General features: G+C 36.4%; 1 protein-coding gene across 2 annotated transcripts in view; it reads right to left on the minus strand.

Annotated features, from left to right (window-relative positions):
- The window catches only part of Ccser2 (coiled-coil serine-rich protein 2), an 86,270-nt gene extending 68,346 nt beyond the window's left edge, over nucleotides 1–17,924 (minus strand). The window contains exon 1 of one of the 2 annotated variants that reach the window (XM_013032093.1): nucleotides 17,733–17,924. In XM_013032093.1, the coding sequence (XP_012887547.1) occupies nucleotides 17,733–17,813 (81 nt within the window). In that variant the 5' untranslated portion in view covers nucleotides 17,814–17,924. The remainder of the gene's footprint in view (nucleotides 1–17,732) is intronic. The other variant, XM_013032092.1, reaches the window with a different exon arrangement.
- Nucleotides 17,925–18,506: the final 582 nt, after the last annotated feature.

Here is an 18,506-nt window from a genome sequence, read left to right on the forward strand (position 1 = left end):
CAAATCTGTTTCTACTGCATAATATAGACTGAATTTCCATAATATATGCTCATTTTTGATAATATGCACTAATTTCCCTATCACAATATTAACAAATGGATGAAACATAAATACCATAAATACAAAGCAAATATACTGATTAACATATTAGTCATCTGGCCCTTTGCATTATTTTAGCATGTCATTCTTGATGACCAAAGACTGTGTGTCCTAAATTCCTTTTACAAAGGAATTTAAATAACAGTCTCCTGTAATTGAGTAAAATGTAATTGAGTAAATTCTATTAGACTTTTGAAAATAAAACCTTGGGGTGAAAGGACAGTGTAATGCTACCAGGTATACTGGGGAAATTTACAAAGCCACAAAAATGCAGGGCAGGATGTTACTCAATAAACACCTAAGAACATCCACAGCAGCTTTCCATTCCCTTAGTTCAGTGGAGCAGAAAGAGAAGCAAGCACTGGAGGAGTAACCCGGGACAGAGTTGAGCTGTCTTTTTATTTTCTCTCTCAGGATTTATTTCCTTCTCTTGTTTATTCTCATTCTCTCCCCTCCCTCTCTCTTTTCTCTCTCTCCCTCTCCCTCTGCCCCCCTCTCTTCTTCCTCTTTTTTTATAATTTTGATATTTTTGGCTTATGACATTCAAGGAAATATTCACAAAATATTAAGTGACCACAAGCCAAAGTAACAGAGGAATCATAGAGCATACTAAACATCTCTGAGAAAATCTTGGCTCTGAACTTATTAAATGTTGATTTTTAAATAATATATTGTAAATATGCTTAAAGAGCCACAGAAAACCATTAATAAGGAAGTCTCATCAGTACTTCCATTACCAGAACACCAGTAAAGAAAGAGAACTTCTTAAAAAAAAAAAAAAGGACTCCAAGACAAATTTTAGACAGAAAAAAAAAGAGTAAGTTCAAGAAAAATCTTACTACAACTTCTGTGTACACATACAAAAGAACTGCAACTGCAAACAGAATCTTGAAATATTTTAGTCAATGCTAATGATCTGAGTAATGCTAATGATCTGAGTGTGACTTGTTCCCACCAAACCTCATGGTAAAATATTTTCAAATGTAACATTTCTAAAAGTTGATGGGACCTTTAAGATGTAATCATGCCAAAGGTATACATCCTCAGGAGGTGATCTGGGTACTTCCTACAGAATTTGGTTACATGGAGAGCCAGTTGTTAAAAAGTTAGCACCTGACACCTAGCACCTGGCCTTAACCTCATATACTCCATGCTTTCAGTGTGCTGTTCCATCTTCTACTTCTTTGTTCAAGTTGATTTAACATGAAGCCTTCAACAGAAACTAATGGATTGACACCAAGCTTAAACTTCCCTGCCTCCAAAATTGTAAGCTGAATAAACCTTATCAAAATTTTAAAAAAAGGTGGTATATAGCTATAACAAAACACTCTTCAATCTTTTTTTTTTAATTGCCCCTCCTGGAGCTTGAACTCAGGGCCTGGGTGCTGTCCCTGGGCTTTTATGCTAATGGTTAGTACTCTACCACTTGAGCCACAGCTCCACTTCTAGCTTTTTTGGTAGTTAATTAGAGATAAGACTCACAGACTTTCCTGACTCATCTTCTTTAAAACATGATCCTCAGATCTCTCAGCTTCCTGAGTAGCTAACAGGCATAAACCACCAGCACCCAGCTCATTACTTAGTCTTAAAGACATTATGTTAAGTGAAACAAGGCATATTAAAATGACAAATACTGTATGAACTCACTAATATGAAGTATGTGAAGCAGTCAAATTCACAGAAACAAAAAGCAGAATGATGGTTATCAGGGACTAGGAGAAGAAGAAAAGAGCTGCTATTCAATGGATATAGAATACTCAAAAAACAAGATGAGTGTTGGTAGTAATCCCAGAACTAAAGTGAGGTAGGACTAAGATGGAGAATTTGAAGCCAGCACGGGCTATATGCTGAGACTCTGCCTTAAAAATAACAATAATAATAATATCCAACCTGTAATATAAGAAGGTTCTGGATATGATATATTAACAACCTGAGTTTTAAAGTTATGAAACTATACACCTAAAACTGTTTAAGATGGTAAATTTTAATTTTTTTTACAATTAAAAATCTCAAGAACTGGCAAATCTTAATAATTAAGAATAATATTATAACAATGTAATTTATAATTACTGCATTCCTATAGGGTATTGTAGAAATGGTTCTAATAGTTTCATTTGTTCCTCAAAAGAAAACAAAAAGCAGCCCTGGTAGGGAGTTTCCATAGTAAATCTGAATCAGAGAGAGAATGAGGTTGATCAAGTAAAAGTTCACGTCATGAAGAAAAAACAAATACAATCAAGAAAAACAAATTGAGCCTAAGAAACTTTGGGGACAGAAATAAAGTATCTCTTAATCAATATTTACATTAAGAAAGAGATTCTCAGAAGTGAGAAGGATTAGAAAGAATATCTGAAGAAACAGTGGAGGAGCCAGTCAAAATGGCTCATGCCTATAATCCACATTGAAGGTGGAAATAAGAGGATCATGGCAGATCATGACTTAAAGCGTATCAAATGTTAGTGTGATATCTCAAAAAAGAAGTCAAAACTAGTTACTCACATCTGTAATTTTAATAGATAGAAGGTATAATCAGTAGGCTCTAAACTTGCCAGAAAATGGTTTTTGTTTGTTTTTTGTCAGTCATGAGGCCTGAACTCTGGGCCTGGGCACTGTCCCTCAGCTCTTCAGCTCAAGGCTAGCGCTCTACCACTTGAGCCACAGCACCACTTCCGGCACTTTCTGCTTATGTGATGCTGAGGAATCGAACCCAGGGCCTCACGTATGCAAGGCAAGCACTTTACTACTGAGCCACCTTCCAGGCCCCTAAAAAATGTTTTTTAAAAAACTATTTTGAGCCAGGTGCTAGTGGATCACACTTGTCATCCTAACTACTCAGGAGGCTGAGATCTGAGGATCGCAGTTCAAAGCCAGCCCAGGTAGGCACGTATGTGAGACTCTTATCTCTAATTAAACACCAGACAACTGGAAGTAGTGTTGTGGCTCAAGTGGTAGAGTGCTCGCCTTGAGCTGAAAAGCTCAGGGACAGTGCCCAGGCCCAGAGTTCAAAACCATGACCAACCAAATAAAAACACAAAAACAAAAACAAAAAAATATTTTGAATACATGTAAAAACCCAAAGGAAACCATATATTAGATTCATCAGGAAGAGAATACAGAACATTGAAAAAAAATAATTCTGAAGGCAAAAAGTCAGCTACTTAAGGGAGGTGGGGGAGACATTTAAGATGCTACTAAAGACAGCTGAAGAAGTGGCTCAAGTAGTTGACTGCTTGTCTAGCAAGCACGAGGCCCTGAGCTCAAACCCTAATACAGAAAGAAGACAAGACGAGACAAGAAGGCTAAAACTTCCTAACCTAGAAGAAAGCCACAGCAGATTATAAATATACACACATTATTCAAATTGTTAAAAGTCAAAGATTTTCTGAAACCAGAAAAAGAGAAATTATGTCACATGTTAGGGACCCACGGTAAGATGAACAATGACACTGTCATCAGAAAGATTACAGTCCAATGCACTGGGGTGGTAGTTGTAAAGCTGTCAACCAAAGGCAAAAGAATGAACTAGGATCGTTATTTCACATCGTATACAAAAACCACAAAATGAAACAATAGCCTATGTATAAAAAGAAAAAAACAACAAAATTCTTAGAAGAAAACATAGGGCAAGTCTCCATGATTTTGTACTTGGCAATAAATTTTCAAGATTATGATACCTGGATTATAATGAAGGAAATAATAAGTTGGATTTCATAAAAACTTTTTGTGCACTTTCTTGAAATTACAAAGAAAATTAAAACAGCTTACAGAGTCACAGAAAAATCTGCAAATCATATATCTGATAAAACCCTAGTATCCACAAGTATAAAGCACTCTTACAATTCAACAATGAAAATGAGCCAAAACGAGGCAGAGGAGCTGGTATTTCTCTGAAGATACGAAAATAGCTAATAAGCACATGGAAGATGTTGGACGGACATCATTTATGAAATGCAAACCAAAAACACAACTAAATACCATATACCACCCCATAAGATGGCTATTTAAAAAGGATGTGGGTAGATAATGTGGGAAAATATGAACTTTATATATAGTTAATTGAAAAGTAAAATGACTCAGTTGTTAGGAAAGTTTGGCAGGTCTTCAAAAAATTAAACATAGAATTAACTGCCATCTGACAGCAATTTCACATTTACATATACACTCCCCCCAAATTTAAAACAGGTGCTCAAAAACAGAATGTATTACTCAGCTTTATAAAAGTGATTGCTAATACATGCTTCAACACAGATGAATTTTAAAACCATTCTCTATTCTTTATGTAAATTATATACATCCATTGAGACAGAAAGCACACTAATAGTCTCCAGAAGCTGAGGAGGTTCAGGGGTAGTTAGAAATAACTACTTAATGTGAGTGAAGTTCGCTTTAGGATGTTGGAAGTGTTTCAGAATTGCCAGAGGTACAGCTCAGGTGATACAGCTCCTACTTGGCAAGCACAAAGCCTCCTTCCACATCCAAAACAATTTCTGTAACTAGACAGAGATTGTTGATATGCAGTATTTCAATAAGCTAAATGCCACTAAAATGTTCACTAAAATGTTTTTATGTTATGTAAAGTTCATCCAACTTTAAAAAAAGAGAAATTTAAGTTAGTGCTCAGATAACTATAAAATTACTTGAAAACTTATCTTTGGTTAACATTCTGAGTCCATACATCTGTTACCAAAATATAAAAATGGCATAGCCATGGGCTAGGAATATGGCTTAATGGTAGAGTGCTTGTCTAGCATGCATGAAGCCCTGGGTTTGATTCCTCAATACCACATAAACAGAAAAAGGGAAAAGTGGCACTGTGGCTCAAGTGGTAAAGAGCTAGCCTTGAGCCAAAGAAGCTCAGGGACAGTGCCCAGGCCTTGAATTCAAGCCTTAGGACTGGTAAAAATAAATTTAAAAAATGGCATGGCCAATTACTGAATTATCTATAATAGCACAATGCAATATATCACTAGAAGTTCATGGAAGGTTAATCTATTCATATTTGTCTCCTGTTTCTAACCAGTTGCATAATTACTTCAATTTAAACTACATATGTGTGTATATATATACACACACACATATATAATTCACAACCCTCCTTCTATTCAGTCCTTGTAGTGTGCGACTCTTAGGTGGATGACTATCATTTACATGTTTGGGTTGTTTCCAGTCTTCCAGTACTATAACTAATGCTTCAAAGAACTCCTAAAAATAAAAAATAAAGCAATATACACAAACTTGACTACATTAAGTTAATGACATAATCCTTCTGAAAGAAAGTAATCTGACAAAGGGAAAAAGTAATCTCCATACTGTTTTCAGTAATTATAAGTATCGTTCATGGAGGTATTATTCTGAGACTTCATACATAACAATTTCTTCAACTTTTACACTTACAGTCTTCTGGACCCCTTCAACAGGTTTTGGTTTTATATAGGTTGGGAAAGTATTTCCCAGTTCCACATAATATCCATTTAGGTTAAAAAAAACATTTTACATAAATAAAGTCTGTTTAAACAAGTCAATTATCATCCCCATCTTAATCAAATCAACCTATACATTTCTACATTCTCAGTAGTAATCACTACCCCAATTTAGACTTCACCTAACGTGCATGGAGATTTGGGTCCAGGAGTTTCAGAAATGTCTCTTCTGTATCCCATGACCATGTCAGGCATTCAAGTTCCAACAATGGCCTTTTTACAAATCTTTGATTAATCTTCTGGAACACTGTCCCAAGTGACACCTATATCAACCAAACATTTTCTTCCACTGTGTAACAATCAAAGTAAAAGTAAAAATTAGCCTCAAAATCCATTTTAGCAAAAGATTTCTCAGGATGTTGATGAGAAGGGGCCACAAGATGAAGCAATTCCTTTACCCTATTCCCTCTAATTTCAGTAGTGTCTTGGTTTGTTCTCCCCAACTACCTTCCTTGAAATTAGAATCCATGAATAGTACTTTCCAATGCACTAGAACAATCTTTCTCACCATGAGTGCCTTTGAGGTTAGTAGTCATGGCTCAGACTGATTAAAATCTAGTTTGGTTCAACTTCAGGGGCCCCAGCACTCTCTACAACTTTTACTTTTTGCTATTATAGGTATAACTACTAATGAACTTCATACTTAATGTTTTTTATTCTGCAATTCCTTTTGTATCTAGTTGAGGCATCTCCTCAAGAACTCTATCTACTGCCCTTTCCAAATTCCACCCCTTAACTTTTTTTTCTTTTAAAGGAAAAAAAATAATATCTGGTTTCCATCCTTTACTTTTTATCTTTAGTAACAGATTAGGAAGTCACCCTACAATAAAAGGTTCCTCAAGTCTACCTTTCATCCTTTTTCTTATACCAAATCACATTTCAAAGGGTAGGGATTGTTCTAACAAAAGCCCATGATTTCTACAACTATCTTAGAGGTATAGGCAACACATCACAAATTAAGGAAATAGTCTTCTATCTAAACATCTTTACTTCATATACCAGGTGAAGGCTGAGAGGCTCCCAGGATGCCTGTACTTTTGAACAACTGAGTACAAGTTCAGTGGTACTAACTTCTCGCTTGGGTGTGATAATTTTCTAGAACAATTCATACAACTCAAAAAAGCAGTATATTTATGTATAATATTTTATTATAGCAAAAAAGTGATATAAATCACGACAAAACCGGACAAAAAGTGTCACAAAAAGTAACAAACAGTGCAAGTTCTGAGGCCAAATATAAAGCTTTCATGTCTACACAAAATCAGCACATGTCATCCCCCTGTCACATGGACACATAACTGCACACACACGAGTATTGTTAGCCAAGGATAAACATGTAGGGCTCAGTGCCCAAGGTTTTTATTAGTCTCCTCACATAGACTGAACTGAATTATTGCCCACATGACTGAATCAATCTCCAGCACCTTTTTTTCCCCCTCCCCAAAAGTCAGATTATACAGTATGGCTCACAACCCAACCATCAATATATTTGGTGTTTCTGACATAGCTTGCCTCCTCCCATACTGTCACTTGATTAGCATAAACCCAGCAGGGCCCACCAAGAACAAAGATACTTCTGTCACTCTGAAAATTCTGAAGCTCTATAGAGGCTCCCACACAGGAACCAGAAAGAACAACCAGCTGAATTCTTTATTATACAGCAAAAGCCATACCGCAAGACAAAACAAGACAGGAATCAAGACAGCAAAGGAAAAGATGCATAAATCAATGAACAGACACATAATTCAGAAATATACACACATTAACATAGCTGATTATGAGAAAGGAACACAAGTATTCACTGCAGAGAAGTCTTTTCAACAAGTAGTGCTAAAACTCAACAAAAATGCAAAAAAAGTTAATCCAAATACAAGTATTATGCAAAAACTAATTCTAAAAATATAAGCCCACTATAACTTAAAAAAAAATCAGATAGGCTGGGCACCAATGGCTAACACTTGTAATCCTAACTAATCAGAAGACTGAGATCTGGAGATTATGGTTCTAAACTAATCTGGGCAGACAAAGCTGTGAGACTCTTATCTTCAATCAACCAGCAAAAAAGCCAGAAGTAGATGTGTGACTCAAGAAGTAGAACACCAATCTTGAATGAAAAAGCCAGGCAAGAGCACAAGGCCAAAACTAGGCAGTATACGCATTAAAAAGGCACTACACTAAACTTAATTTCCTGGTTCTGACCATTACTTCATAGCATTAGGAGATGATATATGAAGGATAAATTCCAACTCTGTTTTTCCATTTTTCCCTGTAAGTCTAAATAGCTAAGACTAAAAAGCTACAAGAATGAAATTCAAGTAAACTCTTATATAACACATCTGAGTAGTAAAATAGTTCCTATATGTCACTTCAGAGTAACCACTTAATTAACCACTAATAATAAAGGGAATCTCAAAAACAAATAGATATAATTTAGAAAATTAAAGCTTTTCAAAGAAAGAGAATATATTTTCAAAACAAATGTCTCTATTTCTAAAAGTAAGGGGGGAAAAAAGTTACATTACAGGACAAAGAAAAAAAAATTAGAGCTTCAGAGCTGGTAAATATCTCTAGTCACTTAATGCACTCATAAGGGAATAACAGTATCTATGTTGACATAAAAGTCATTAATTGTAGAACTAGGGTCAAAATTTTGGGTCCCTTGTAGTCAGTCTAATCTTTTCATGCTATTTTCTACTTCACGAGTAAAAGATCAACTTTCCATCTGCTTCCAGGCAACCAACTTGAGGTCCTAAATCAGCAACAACTACAAATACAGATTATCTGGTTCCTAAAACTAGGAGAGAAATGAAAGATTATGAAAAGACCACCTAAGTGACACTACAAATGGAAGCGCCTCTGAGAGCAATAGGTTCTGGCTTTTGCTTTGTCACAGGCCAGATGACGATGACGTTGATGATGATGATGATAACAATAACACTAATGGCAGCCTGATTAAAATGTAGAACCAAAACAACCACCTCAACTCTTAAAATTTTTTCAGTTTGTAAAAACCATATACTTTCTCAGTTTCAGTGTACCTGTTAACTATGTAAGTTATACTTGTTAGTATTATGCTCACCTTTGGTCCTCAGCTCCACCCAGACCTGAGCCCCTCCCATCCCTGGAGTTTCCACCACACAGCTGGCCCTTCCCTCTCTCCACCCAGATCCACCTGGGCTCCCATTACCTCACTTCCTACTCTCAGACCCTCTGCCACCTAAAGGAGGTCACCATGTGCTCTCTCTCCAGGGGAAATATGGCTCCTCTGATAAACCTTGTAATAATCTTTCTCCTGTGCCTGCCTGCCTCTGTGTGGTCCCCTGGGATGGATGTGATGGATCCTTTCAATACTATCTGATTCAATTCACAGCATTCAAAATTTTTTCCATAAATATTATAGATCTATTCTCTGCCAGTACTATGCTACATAAAGGGACATGTTGAGAAGAAAAATTACCTTTACGTTCACTAATTTTTGCTCTGAAACAGTCTCTGACTGGGAAGTTTAAATAGCCCAATAACTACTTATATATATATATATATATATATATATATATATATATTAAAAAGTACTCAGGAAAAAGTGGCTCAGTGAAAGAGTGTTTGCCTTGCATTCATGAGGCCCTGGGTTCGATTCCTCAGTACCACATAAACAGAAAAAGCTGGAAGTGGTGCTGTGGCTCAAGTAGTAGAATGCTAGCCTTGCACTGAAGAGCTGAGGGACAGCGCCCAGACCCAGAGTTCAGGCCCCATGACCAACAAAAATTAAAATTAAGGCGCTGGGAAGGTGGCTCAGTGGTAGAGCACTTGCCTTGCATGCATGAGGCCCTGGGTTCGATTCCTCAGCACCACATAAGCAAAAAGAAAAAAGCCGGAAGTGGCACTGTGGCTCAAGTGGTAGAGCGCTGGTCTAACAGCTGAAGAGCTGAGGGACACTGCCCAGGCCCAGAGTTCAGGCCCCATGACTGGACCCAAAAAAAAAAAAATTAAAATTAAAAAGTACTCAAAAAAATACTCTGCTCACCCTCTCACAGATAGGAAGCATATATGAAATAGAAACACTAATATTTAGGGGCTGGGAAGGTGGCTCCGTGGTAAGAATGCTTGCCTTGCATGCATTAGGCCCTGGGTTCAGTTTGTCAGCACCACATAAGCAGAAAAAGCCGGAAGTGGCACTGTGTCTCAAGTGGTAGAGCACTAACCTTGAGCTGAAGAGCTCAGGGATGGTGCCCAGACCCAGAGTTCAGGCCCCACGACTAACCAAAAAAAAAAAAAGAAAGAAAGAAACACTAATATTTAATATGTCAGTCATACAATATTTCTAGGATATGATTTGGACATATTATCTGTCCTGAGATACCTGATTTTCCTTTCTTCCTATCTTATTTCCCTAGTTTTTTCCCCATTTTATTTTTCTTCTTTATCTCATACTTTATATTCTTAACAATTCCAATATTCCTCCCACACATCATGTTTTGAGGCTACATGCTGGTGCCTATGGCTAAAGCGCAAAACTTCTCAATTCCTTGGCTAATAGGTTAACTTTATACCCATTATTCAAAACTCAATTCAAACTTTACTTCTTCTTTGAAACCTGAATGTTATTTTTCTTTCCCTCCCTCCTTCCTCTCTGCTTCCTTCCCTCCATTATACATAAATATACCTATGTGAAGAGATGACTTCGTTATTTCAAGATCTTTTGTATATTAATATTATATCACTTATAAATCCATCTTGTTATCTTGTTTATATCTGTCATATTAGGATTTGAACTCATTAAAAATTTTAATCCTCAGAACTTGTGTATTTGCAACACAAAGAAGCTCTAAAGTACTAAATTAAACTTTATATTGCATTTAATTATAAAATACGTTGATATTGAATGAAAAAAATTATGTTTAAAGGGTCACAACTATATCGGGCAAATTTAACTTTTTCTTAACATAAAAGTAATATTAACAGGATAAAACAAACCTATACTGATAAGTCTACATGAAGGCTTTACTAGATTGAGAAAAAAAAATCCTTTGAGAAAAAGTTTCTTCATCTTAAAGTTTCTTCCCCTTATCTCTAACAACTGTATGGTGTAGTTCCCTTCTAATTCTCTGTGATTTGATGGTCAAGCATAAGTGGAAGGAACAATAAGTTTGAGATTTTGATTTACCTATGTTCAGCTCGTCTCAACTTTCTGTAAGCCGTCCCTCCACTATCCCATCTGTACTAACATCACATTTCCAGCAAGTTGCAGCTTGCTATTATGACACACACGATACCTTAGAAACTTACTCTGAAAAGAGGCTATGTCACAATGTGAAATAATCCTAAGAAGCAATAAGCAGCATCTTTAAGTGTTTCTATTTATTTTCAACTAAATGGTAATGTTTATCAGGTCTTCAGGCATCCATTTTAACCTTTAAGGTTTATTGAAACCTTATTTAAGTAAGAGAACCTTAAAGCAGAAATGAGTTAATAAAGTACCCATTAGCTGGTCACTGGTGGCTCATGCTTATAATCCTAGCTACTCAGGAGGCTAAGATCTGAGGATCATAGTTCAAAGCCAGCCCCAGCAGGAAAATCTGTAAGACTTGTATCTCCAATTAACCCCAATTAACCACCAGAAAACTGGAAATGGAGCTGAGGCTCAAAATGGTAGAGCACTGGCCTTGAGCACAAAAGCTCAGGGACAGTACCCAGGCCCTGAGTTTAAGCCTTACAACCAATCAAAAACATAAAAATTAAATAGAAAAAGTACACTCTATATTCAAGATGCGTAACAGGAACTGGAGAGCAAAAGTGTCTAGACTAATGAAATACGGTGAGAACTGATCTTGGAGAAAAGAATTCACATTATAAATCATGAAAAAGCCAAAAGAAAGTAATAAATCAAACTGCCAATTTCAGATAATCTGGCAGAATAAGTAGAAGCAGAAATGTTATTCAACAATTTCGAAAAGTGGGGAGATGAGCTTCTTTCCCCCCCTATAGTCAATCAGTTATAGAATTTGGTCAATTCCAAATATTTTAAGACATAAAAAGTATTATAAAACTTTTATATCTCAATCAGGTACAGTGACACATGTCTACAATCCCAGAACTCAGGAGACTGAAGTAGGAGAATATTTAACTATATCATAGAACATCCAACAGAAGACACCCTTGAACCCTACTTGAAAGCCATGATGATTCAAGAATGGGGGGAGGGCCTGAAAAATGATGCAAAAGTAACTGTCAAAGATTATTTGTCACTTACAAAAGTGTAACATTTAATATTTTCTTGTATTCTTTTCAGTTTTTTGGGGGTGTCTTAAGAGGGGAGGGTTCCCTACCCCCTTGGCTTTCTGAAATAAGAGTCTTACTATGTAGCTCAACTTAACCTAGAACTTGCTATATGGCTCAGGTTTGCCTTGAAGTCAGTCTTCTTGTCTCAGCCACCCAAATACTGGGATTATAGTTATGTGCCATTACACAGGACCATGCTGTCATTTTTTTAATAAATACAAAACTATGTTTGTAGCTGCATCATTTTTTGTATGTATGCTAGTACTGGGGCTTAAACAGCTGACACTCCACTACATGAGCTATACCTCCAATCCATCATTTTTGCTTGTTATCTGGAGATGAGAATCTCATAGATTTTTCTTCAGAGGACAGCTTTGAAATTCAATCCCCATGTCTCAGCCTTCTGAGTAGTTACAATTACCAGTGCCCAGCCTCTGAATCATTTTGTAAAGACAACCAACACCATTTACCCTATACTTGTTACTTCACATCATGAATATGAATGAATAAGGGGGAAAATGCTATCTTTATAGTGGACTCAAATAGAAAAGGGGGGAGAGATTAATTCACAACAAAACAAGAGGCAAATTTGACTAAACTGAAAATTCAGCCTTGAAAATGACCCTATGGACCACAAATCAAAACTTGAGATTTCATTGTAAATCAAAAGGACAGAATTTAAGTATCAATAACCATCATGAAACTCAGCACTAATGAAGGGTTTATGGTAAAATCTGGGCTGAAGGAGCACATATGTATCATAAGTGATAATTTTACAAAAGAAAATGAAAAGTTTAAATATAATTCATAACACTACTACTAGCTTCTCTAGGTTACCATCCAAAGAATCAATAAATCCTACTTGCATATGTCAAGAAAGAAATATATAATACAATTTGGCCCTTACCTTCAGAAGGTGAGGAGAACAGATTAAAGTGACCCCAAAAGGGAAAGTGCTGATTCTGGGAGAAAGCATTGCAGAAGCAGAGGGGAAGTAGTGATTAATTCTAACAGAAAAGAGGCATTTACTGAGTACTACTTATACTAAGTCAGTTGTGGGTCAGGGAAGCAAGCATCACTCTTCCTATCTAGCAAACAAACAAAAAAATAAAGAAAGAAGAAAACAAGGGTGTGATTTTTTTAAAAACTGTTAGAGGTGGGCTGGAGATATGATTCAAGGAGTAGAGAGCAAATACATCACCAAGCAAATGTGAAGCCCTTAGCCAAAACCCTAGTTCCAGCAATAATAAAAAGGATGAATGAGGGGCTGGGAAGGTGGCTCAGTGGTAAAGCGCTTGCCTTGCATGCATGAGGCCCTGGGTTCGATTCCTCAGCACCACATAAGCAAAAAGAAAAAAGCCGGAAGTGGTGCTGTGGCTCAAGTGGTAGAGCGCTAGCCTTGAGCTGAAGAGCTGAGGGACAGCACCCAGGCCCAGAGTTCAGGCCCCACGACCAGAGCCCCCCCAAAAAAAGGATGAATGAATATACACATATATATACATAGTACACACACATGCATACATGCATACATACATAAAGTGCTGTCAGGTGTCATCATTAAAAAGTAACCCTTAGGAAGCAAGGAGGGAGAACAAGTGCACTATGGACCAGCAGAGAAACTATGGGAAGAAAGCTTCCTAGGCTTAAGAATAGCATATGCAAAGGTAAAAACTGCAACACTTAGAAAAATACAAGTAATACCAAATAGTCTTTGCACAAGGATACAAGCAAGGAATAGCAGTACAAGAGTCCTAGAACAAAGATACAGGTATAAAGAAGCCACATAAATGAAAACTATTTGATTGTAGTGGAATACCTGTTAAAAAAACTAGCAGAATAAACACAAGCTGCCACTATCTCTGAAATGATATATTGTGAATACTCTTTAGAAAGATTTTTAAAAAGCATGTCTATTCTCTTCCTAAAATAACTCTGGATAAAGAACAGAGATCACTGATACCAAAAAATACAAAAACAGTTAAAAATTCTCTAGGTTGTTTCTAAAACTTAAAATAAAATTTAATATTTTGATATTCTTCTCTACTTTTATACTAGAGATATTCCAAACTTCAGTACAAATAACCCAGGGAATTCATAAAACCAAACAAACTACTGATAAGAATACTATTACACTGAGCACATACTTAATGTCTCAATAAAGTCTACCTATAGCAATCACCAAGACAGAAACTCAAAAATAGAAGCAAATGCCAGTAGTTAATATCTATAATTCTAGCTACTCAAAAACTGAAATCAGTAGAATTATGGTTCTAGAATTATATGTTTGTGCCCAGGCTTGGGCACAAACGTAAGACCTCATCTCAATCAACAGCTAGACACAGTTGTACTAGGATCCTAGCTACATAGGAAGTGTAAATAGATGGCTAGAGATCCAGCCAATCCCAAGCATAAATACAAGACCCTAAGACCCTAACCAAAAAATAACAAGGGCAAAAAGGGTTGGGGATAGAGCACCTGCCTCGCAAGCACAATGCCCTGAGTTCAACCCTCAGTAACACCGAAAATAAAAATAAATGTAGCCTATTTTTCATCAGTAAACCACAAGTGTTCAATAAAATATATCAGTATATTCAAAATTGGTGGTGTTAAACAATGGTTTGAATGCTTTTGATATACCTTTAATATTCAAGACTATTTAAATAAGGAATTAAACTGGCCTACTATAAGACAATGAGGCAAAGTTGACAAAACACAGAAAAACAAAGCTAGACATTTTTAGGGATTATATATGGCAAAAGCCTTTTTAAAACAATACAAGAAAAAGAAGAAAGAAAAAGTAACTCGAAAAATAAAAGCATCCCATTTGATAGTTTAAAATTACAATGTCCTAAATATTTTAGAGTTAGGAAAATCAGTCATTGTGACATTGTAATTCAACTCCACTCAATAAGAGCTCTCATATTAGTCACATCATGGCAGCAGAATATTCTGAGTATGGTTCACTGTGCTTAGAAAAGAAAAAATGCCTTTGTCTAATATTGTAAACATAAATGTAACTGCAATAAAACTTTGCAGAAAAAAATTCTGTATTTCATCTCCAAAACAGTTCAGTTTCAATTAAAGGTTTACTGAGTACAAAAATGTTTAATATCCTGAGTAGACACATGTACACAAACAGGAATAGAAGATATATGAAGACTAAATAATGGCTGAAAGATTAATTCATCATAAAAATAATTCTAAACAAGTATATGCCTATATAAATAAGCTTAAAATACTCAAAGCAAAATTCCAGCTGAACTTCCAAGAAAAAATGTTAAGTCCAACTATCACAAAAGGGAATCTCAACACTTTTCTCAACTTTTCCATCAGTTCTTCATCCTTTCTTATCCTGTTCTGTTTAGATCAGAAGAGAAATATGAGACACCATCTCATTCCAAAGCACATTTTTATTCCTTCCCATCTCAAGTAATCAAAAACATACTGATCAAGGATGAAAGTCATGAATATTAGGGGCTAACAGTCAATTGAGATATAGTAAACCTCAAGAGAAGACATTTTGTCTAGTATAGGAATCATGAGTTGAAAATGGTAAACCTCTGAAGACATCGGGTACTAAATGTTACATTGCTGCCATCTACTGGACATGATGTTTAAGTGCATTTCAATTATATTCACTTTTTTTTTTGGTCGGTCATGGGGCTTGAATTCTGGGCTTGGGTGCTGTCCTTGAGCTCTTCAGCTCAAACCGAGCGCTCTACCACTTGAGCCACAGCGCCACTTCCAGGTTTCCAGTGATTTATTGGAGATAAGAGTCTCACAGACTTTCCTGCCCGGGCTGGCTTTGAACCATGATCCTCAGATTTCAGCATCCTGAGTAGCTAGGATTACAGGCATGAGCCACGGGCGTCCAGCTCAATTATATCCACTTTTAAAAGGCCTCATAATAAAGAACCATAAACTGTAACCTTTATCTCCTTTATCTAATAACATGAAGATACTCTCTCTAAATATTCTTCCTCTATATGTACAACTTTTAAAAAAAAAACTCTGTTAAGTCTGAGTATAATAGCTTATAGCTGTAATCCCAGTTACTCAGAAAAAAGGCAGAGACTGAGAGAATGGCAAGTCAGCCTCAAGGCTAACCTTGGCAAAAAGTTAGGGAGATCATCCCAACAAATAAGCCAGATATGATGGCAATCATCTGTGATCCCAGCTGAGGGGGAGCCTATGGATAGGAGGGTTGTGATATGGAGCCAGCCTCAGACAAAAACCTGAGACCTATCTAAAAGATAACTAAAATGAAAATAAGGGGTGGCTCATGTGGTAAAGAACCTGCCCAGAAAAGCCCTGAGATCAAACTCTAGAACCACTCCCACTTCCATCTTTACCCTCTCCCCCCAAAAAGCCTGGTAGCAATGTTGGGTTTGTTGTTTTTTTTCCTGTCATTAATTTATAGGCAAACAAGAAATTATATTGCCTGAAATCTACTTTGAATGTAGTCACGCGCGCGCGCACACACACACACACACACACTTTGATTTTTATGGGAAATCTCATCTTACATACTAAATAATAAATGATGAGTCTTTTTTTTTTTTTAATGTCAGGGCTCCTGGAGTTTGCTGGGCTCAGTTTTCTTACTCAGCTGGCATTCTACCATTTAAGCCACACTTCCCTTTTTGTTGTTCATTTTGGAGATGTAGTTTGCCTAAGCTTTCTTTGAACTGCAATCTTCTGGATCTCAGCCTCATAAATTCAGGAATACAGGCACAAAAGCCACTGATGCCGGCTAACAATGAGTCATTTTAAACACATCCATTACAGTGTATTCATATAACATATTAACCACATTACTTGCAACTGTTTCTTAAAATACCTGTGTATAATAAATGAATGGTAGGTTTTCTAGCACTCACCTATACCTGGTTCCTTTGCTTTCCAGGCTCATAAGAAACTTATACTTCCTGTCCCCTTAATACTTTTATGGCACCATATGTGTAGTCTGGTCAGTAGGTGGTTAAGTGAAGGTGGCAAGTGCCACCTTCAAACCAAACAAGTAACTACACTGAGACAATATAATCTCTTCCTCTCCAACAAGGGGCCTCAAAAGGTCAAGCCCCAAAATCAAACTTGTGGGGGTCACTATAGACAGCTGCCTCAGAGAGCTATCCAGACCTTCAACAAACTTCTAAGAGTAAAAATTAAAACTCACTGTGTGCAAGTGGCACTGTGGCTCAACAAGGTAGAGTACAGCCTTCAGCTAAAGAGCTCAGGGACAGCACATAGGCCCAGAGTTAAAACCCCACAACCAACAACAACAACAACAAAAAACTTACTGTGTAAAGAAACTCAGAGGTGGTCTGTGAATGGTACCTCTACATCTCCCAATAGAAGAGTAAGTGGTAGGTAATGCTTTGCTATGGGCACTATCCTATGCACTGTGGAAAAGCATAACTTCTATTCACTAAGTAACACTTTGCAATATACCTGGAAATATTTCCAGAAAGGGCTGGGATGTAGCTCAGTGGCACAGCACTTGTGTGCAATGTCCTAGGTTATATACCCAGTACCAAAAAAGAAAAGATCCAAAATGTTTCCAGAAGTGTACTCCTCTACCTCCTGGAGAATTTCTGGCCTAGCTGAACCTGACCAATATAGTACATCCATAGATATGTATATATGTATGTATGTATTATAATGAACATGTGTATATGATACATACATGTATTTAAATCAAATGTTATACATTTTGTGCTTATTATACACTTTATAGCCCCTAACAGACACACACATGAGTTCCTATTTCTCAAACTAGGAAAGTTATTTCATTAATTAAAAATAAGTCAATGTCTGTCAAAAGTTTCACTACAGTAAACAAAGTATTTCAAAAGGGCATAAATCCATACATACTATGCTGTTCATTTCAGAAGACTCATAGCTGCCAACTGGATGCACATTTCCAATGGGTTCCAAGCCCTCTTCATCCCACATGTATGTTCCATCAGAACTATCCGATGGCGAGAGTTCAAATGAAGAACCAGCTCTGTAATCCGCATCTGGTGAAATCAAGTTATTTCCAGAAGTATGTTTTGTATATTCACTCCTATCTTCAGTTGGTTTAAAAGAGAAAGAAATATTAATTCACAAAATGTAATTACTTGTCATTTCTAAAAACTAAGCTCTAACAATTTAGTATATTATGGTCAAATAAATGGCCCAAAAGAGCATTCATAAGTGCAACATCTTCGAAGTTTTAAACAATTTAAAAAATAATAAAGAGGTAAAGTCTTTAAAATAACCTATTTCTAGTAAACAAAAAGAAAATTCACTTAGCCATCCTTCACTTCTGCAACATTTCTGATAGCCTCATATTCCTTTAATATTGTGTAAGATATTTTTTTAACCACTGTTCAGGAAACTCCTTTCCTCTGTGTATGTTATTTAACTTCATAGTTGCCTCCTTATAAGGAAATAAACTTGCTCTCACAGTCCCTTTTGTAAGACCTGCAGACAATCAAGGGTTTGTGTGTATTTCTAGGTATGACCTAGTCCCTTGATTAGACCACATGCCTTTATCCAATCCTTTCAGTTCTTCTTTTAAGGCATATGAAAATACAAATATACTTTCTCTAGTATTTAATGCCAATATAGCTATCTATGAGAGGAAATGATTAATATAGTGTT

The sequence above is a fragment of the Dipodomys ordii genome, unplaced genomic scaffold (genome assembly GCF_000151885.1).
Source record: "Dipodomys ordii isolate 6190 unplaced genomic scaffold, Dord_2.0 Scaffold148, whole genome shotgun sequence".
NCBI classification, from domain to species: Eukaryota; Metazoa; Chordata; class Mammalia; order Rodentia; family Heteromyidae; genus Dipodomys; species Dipodomys ordii.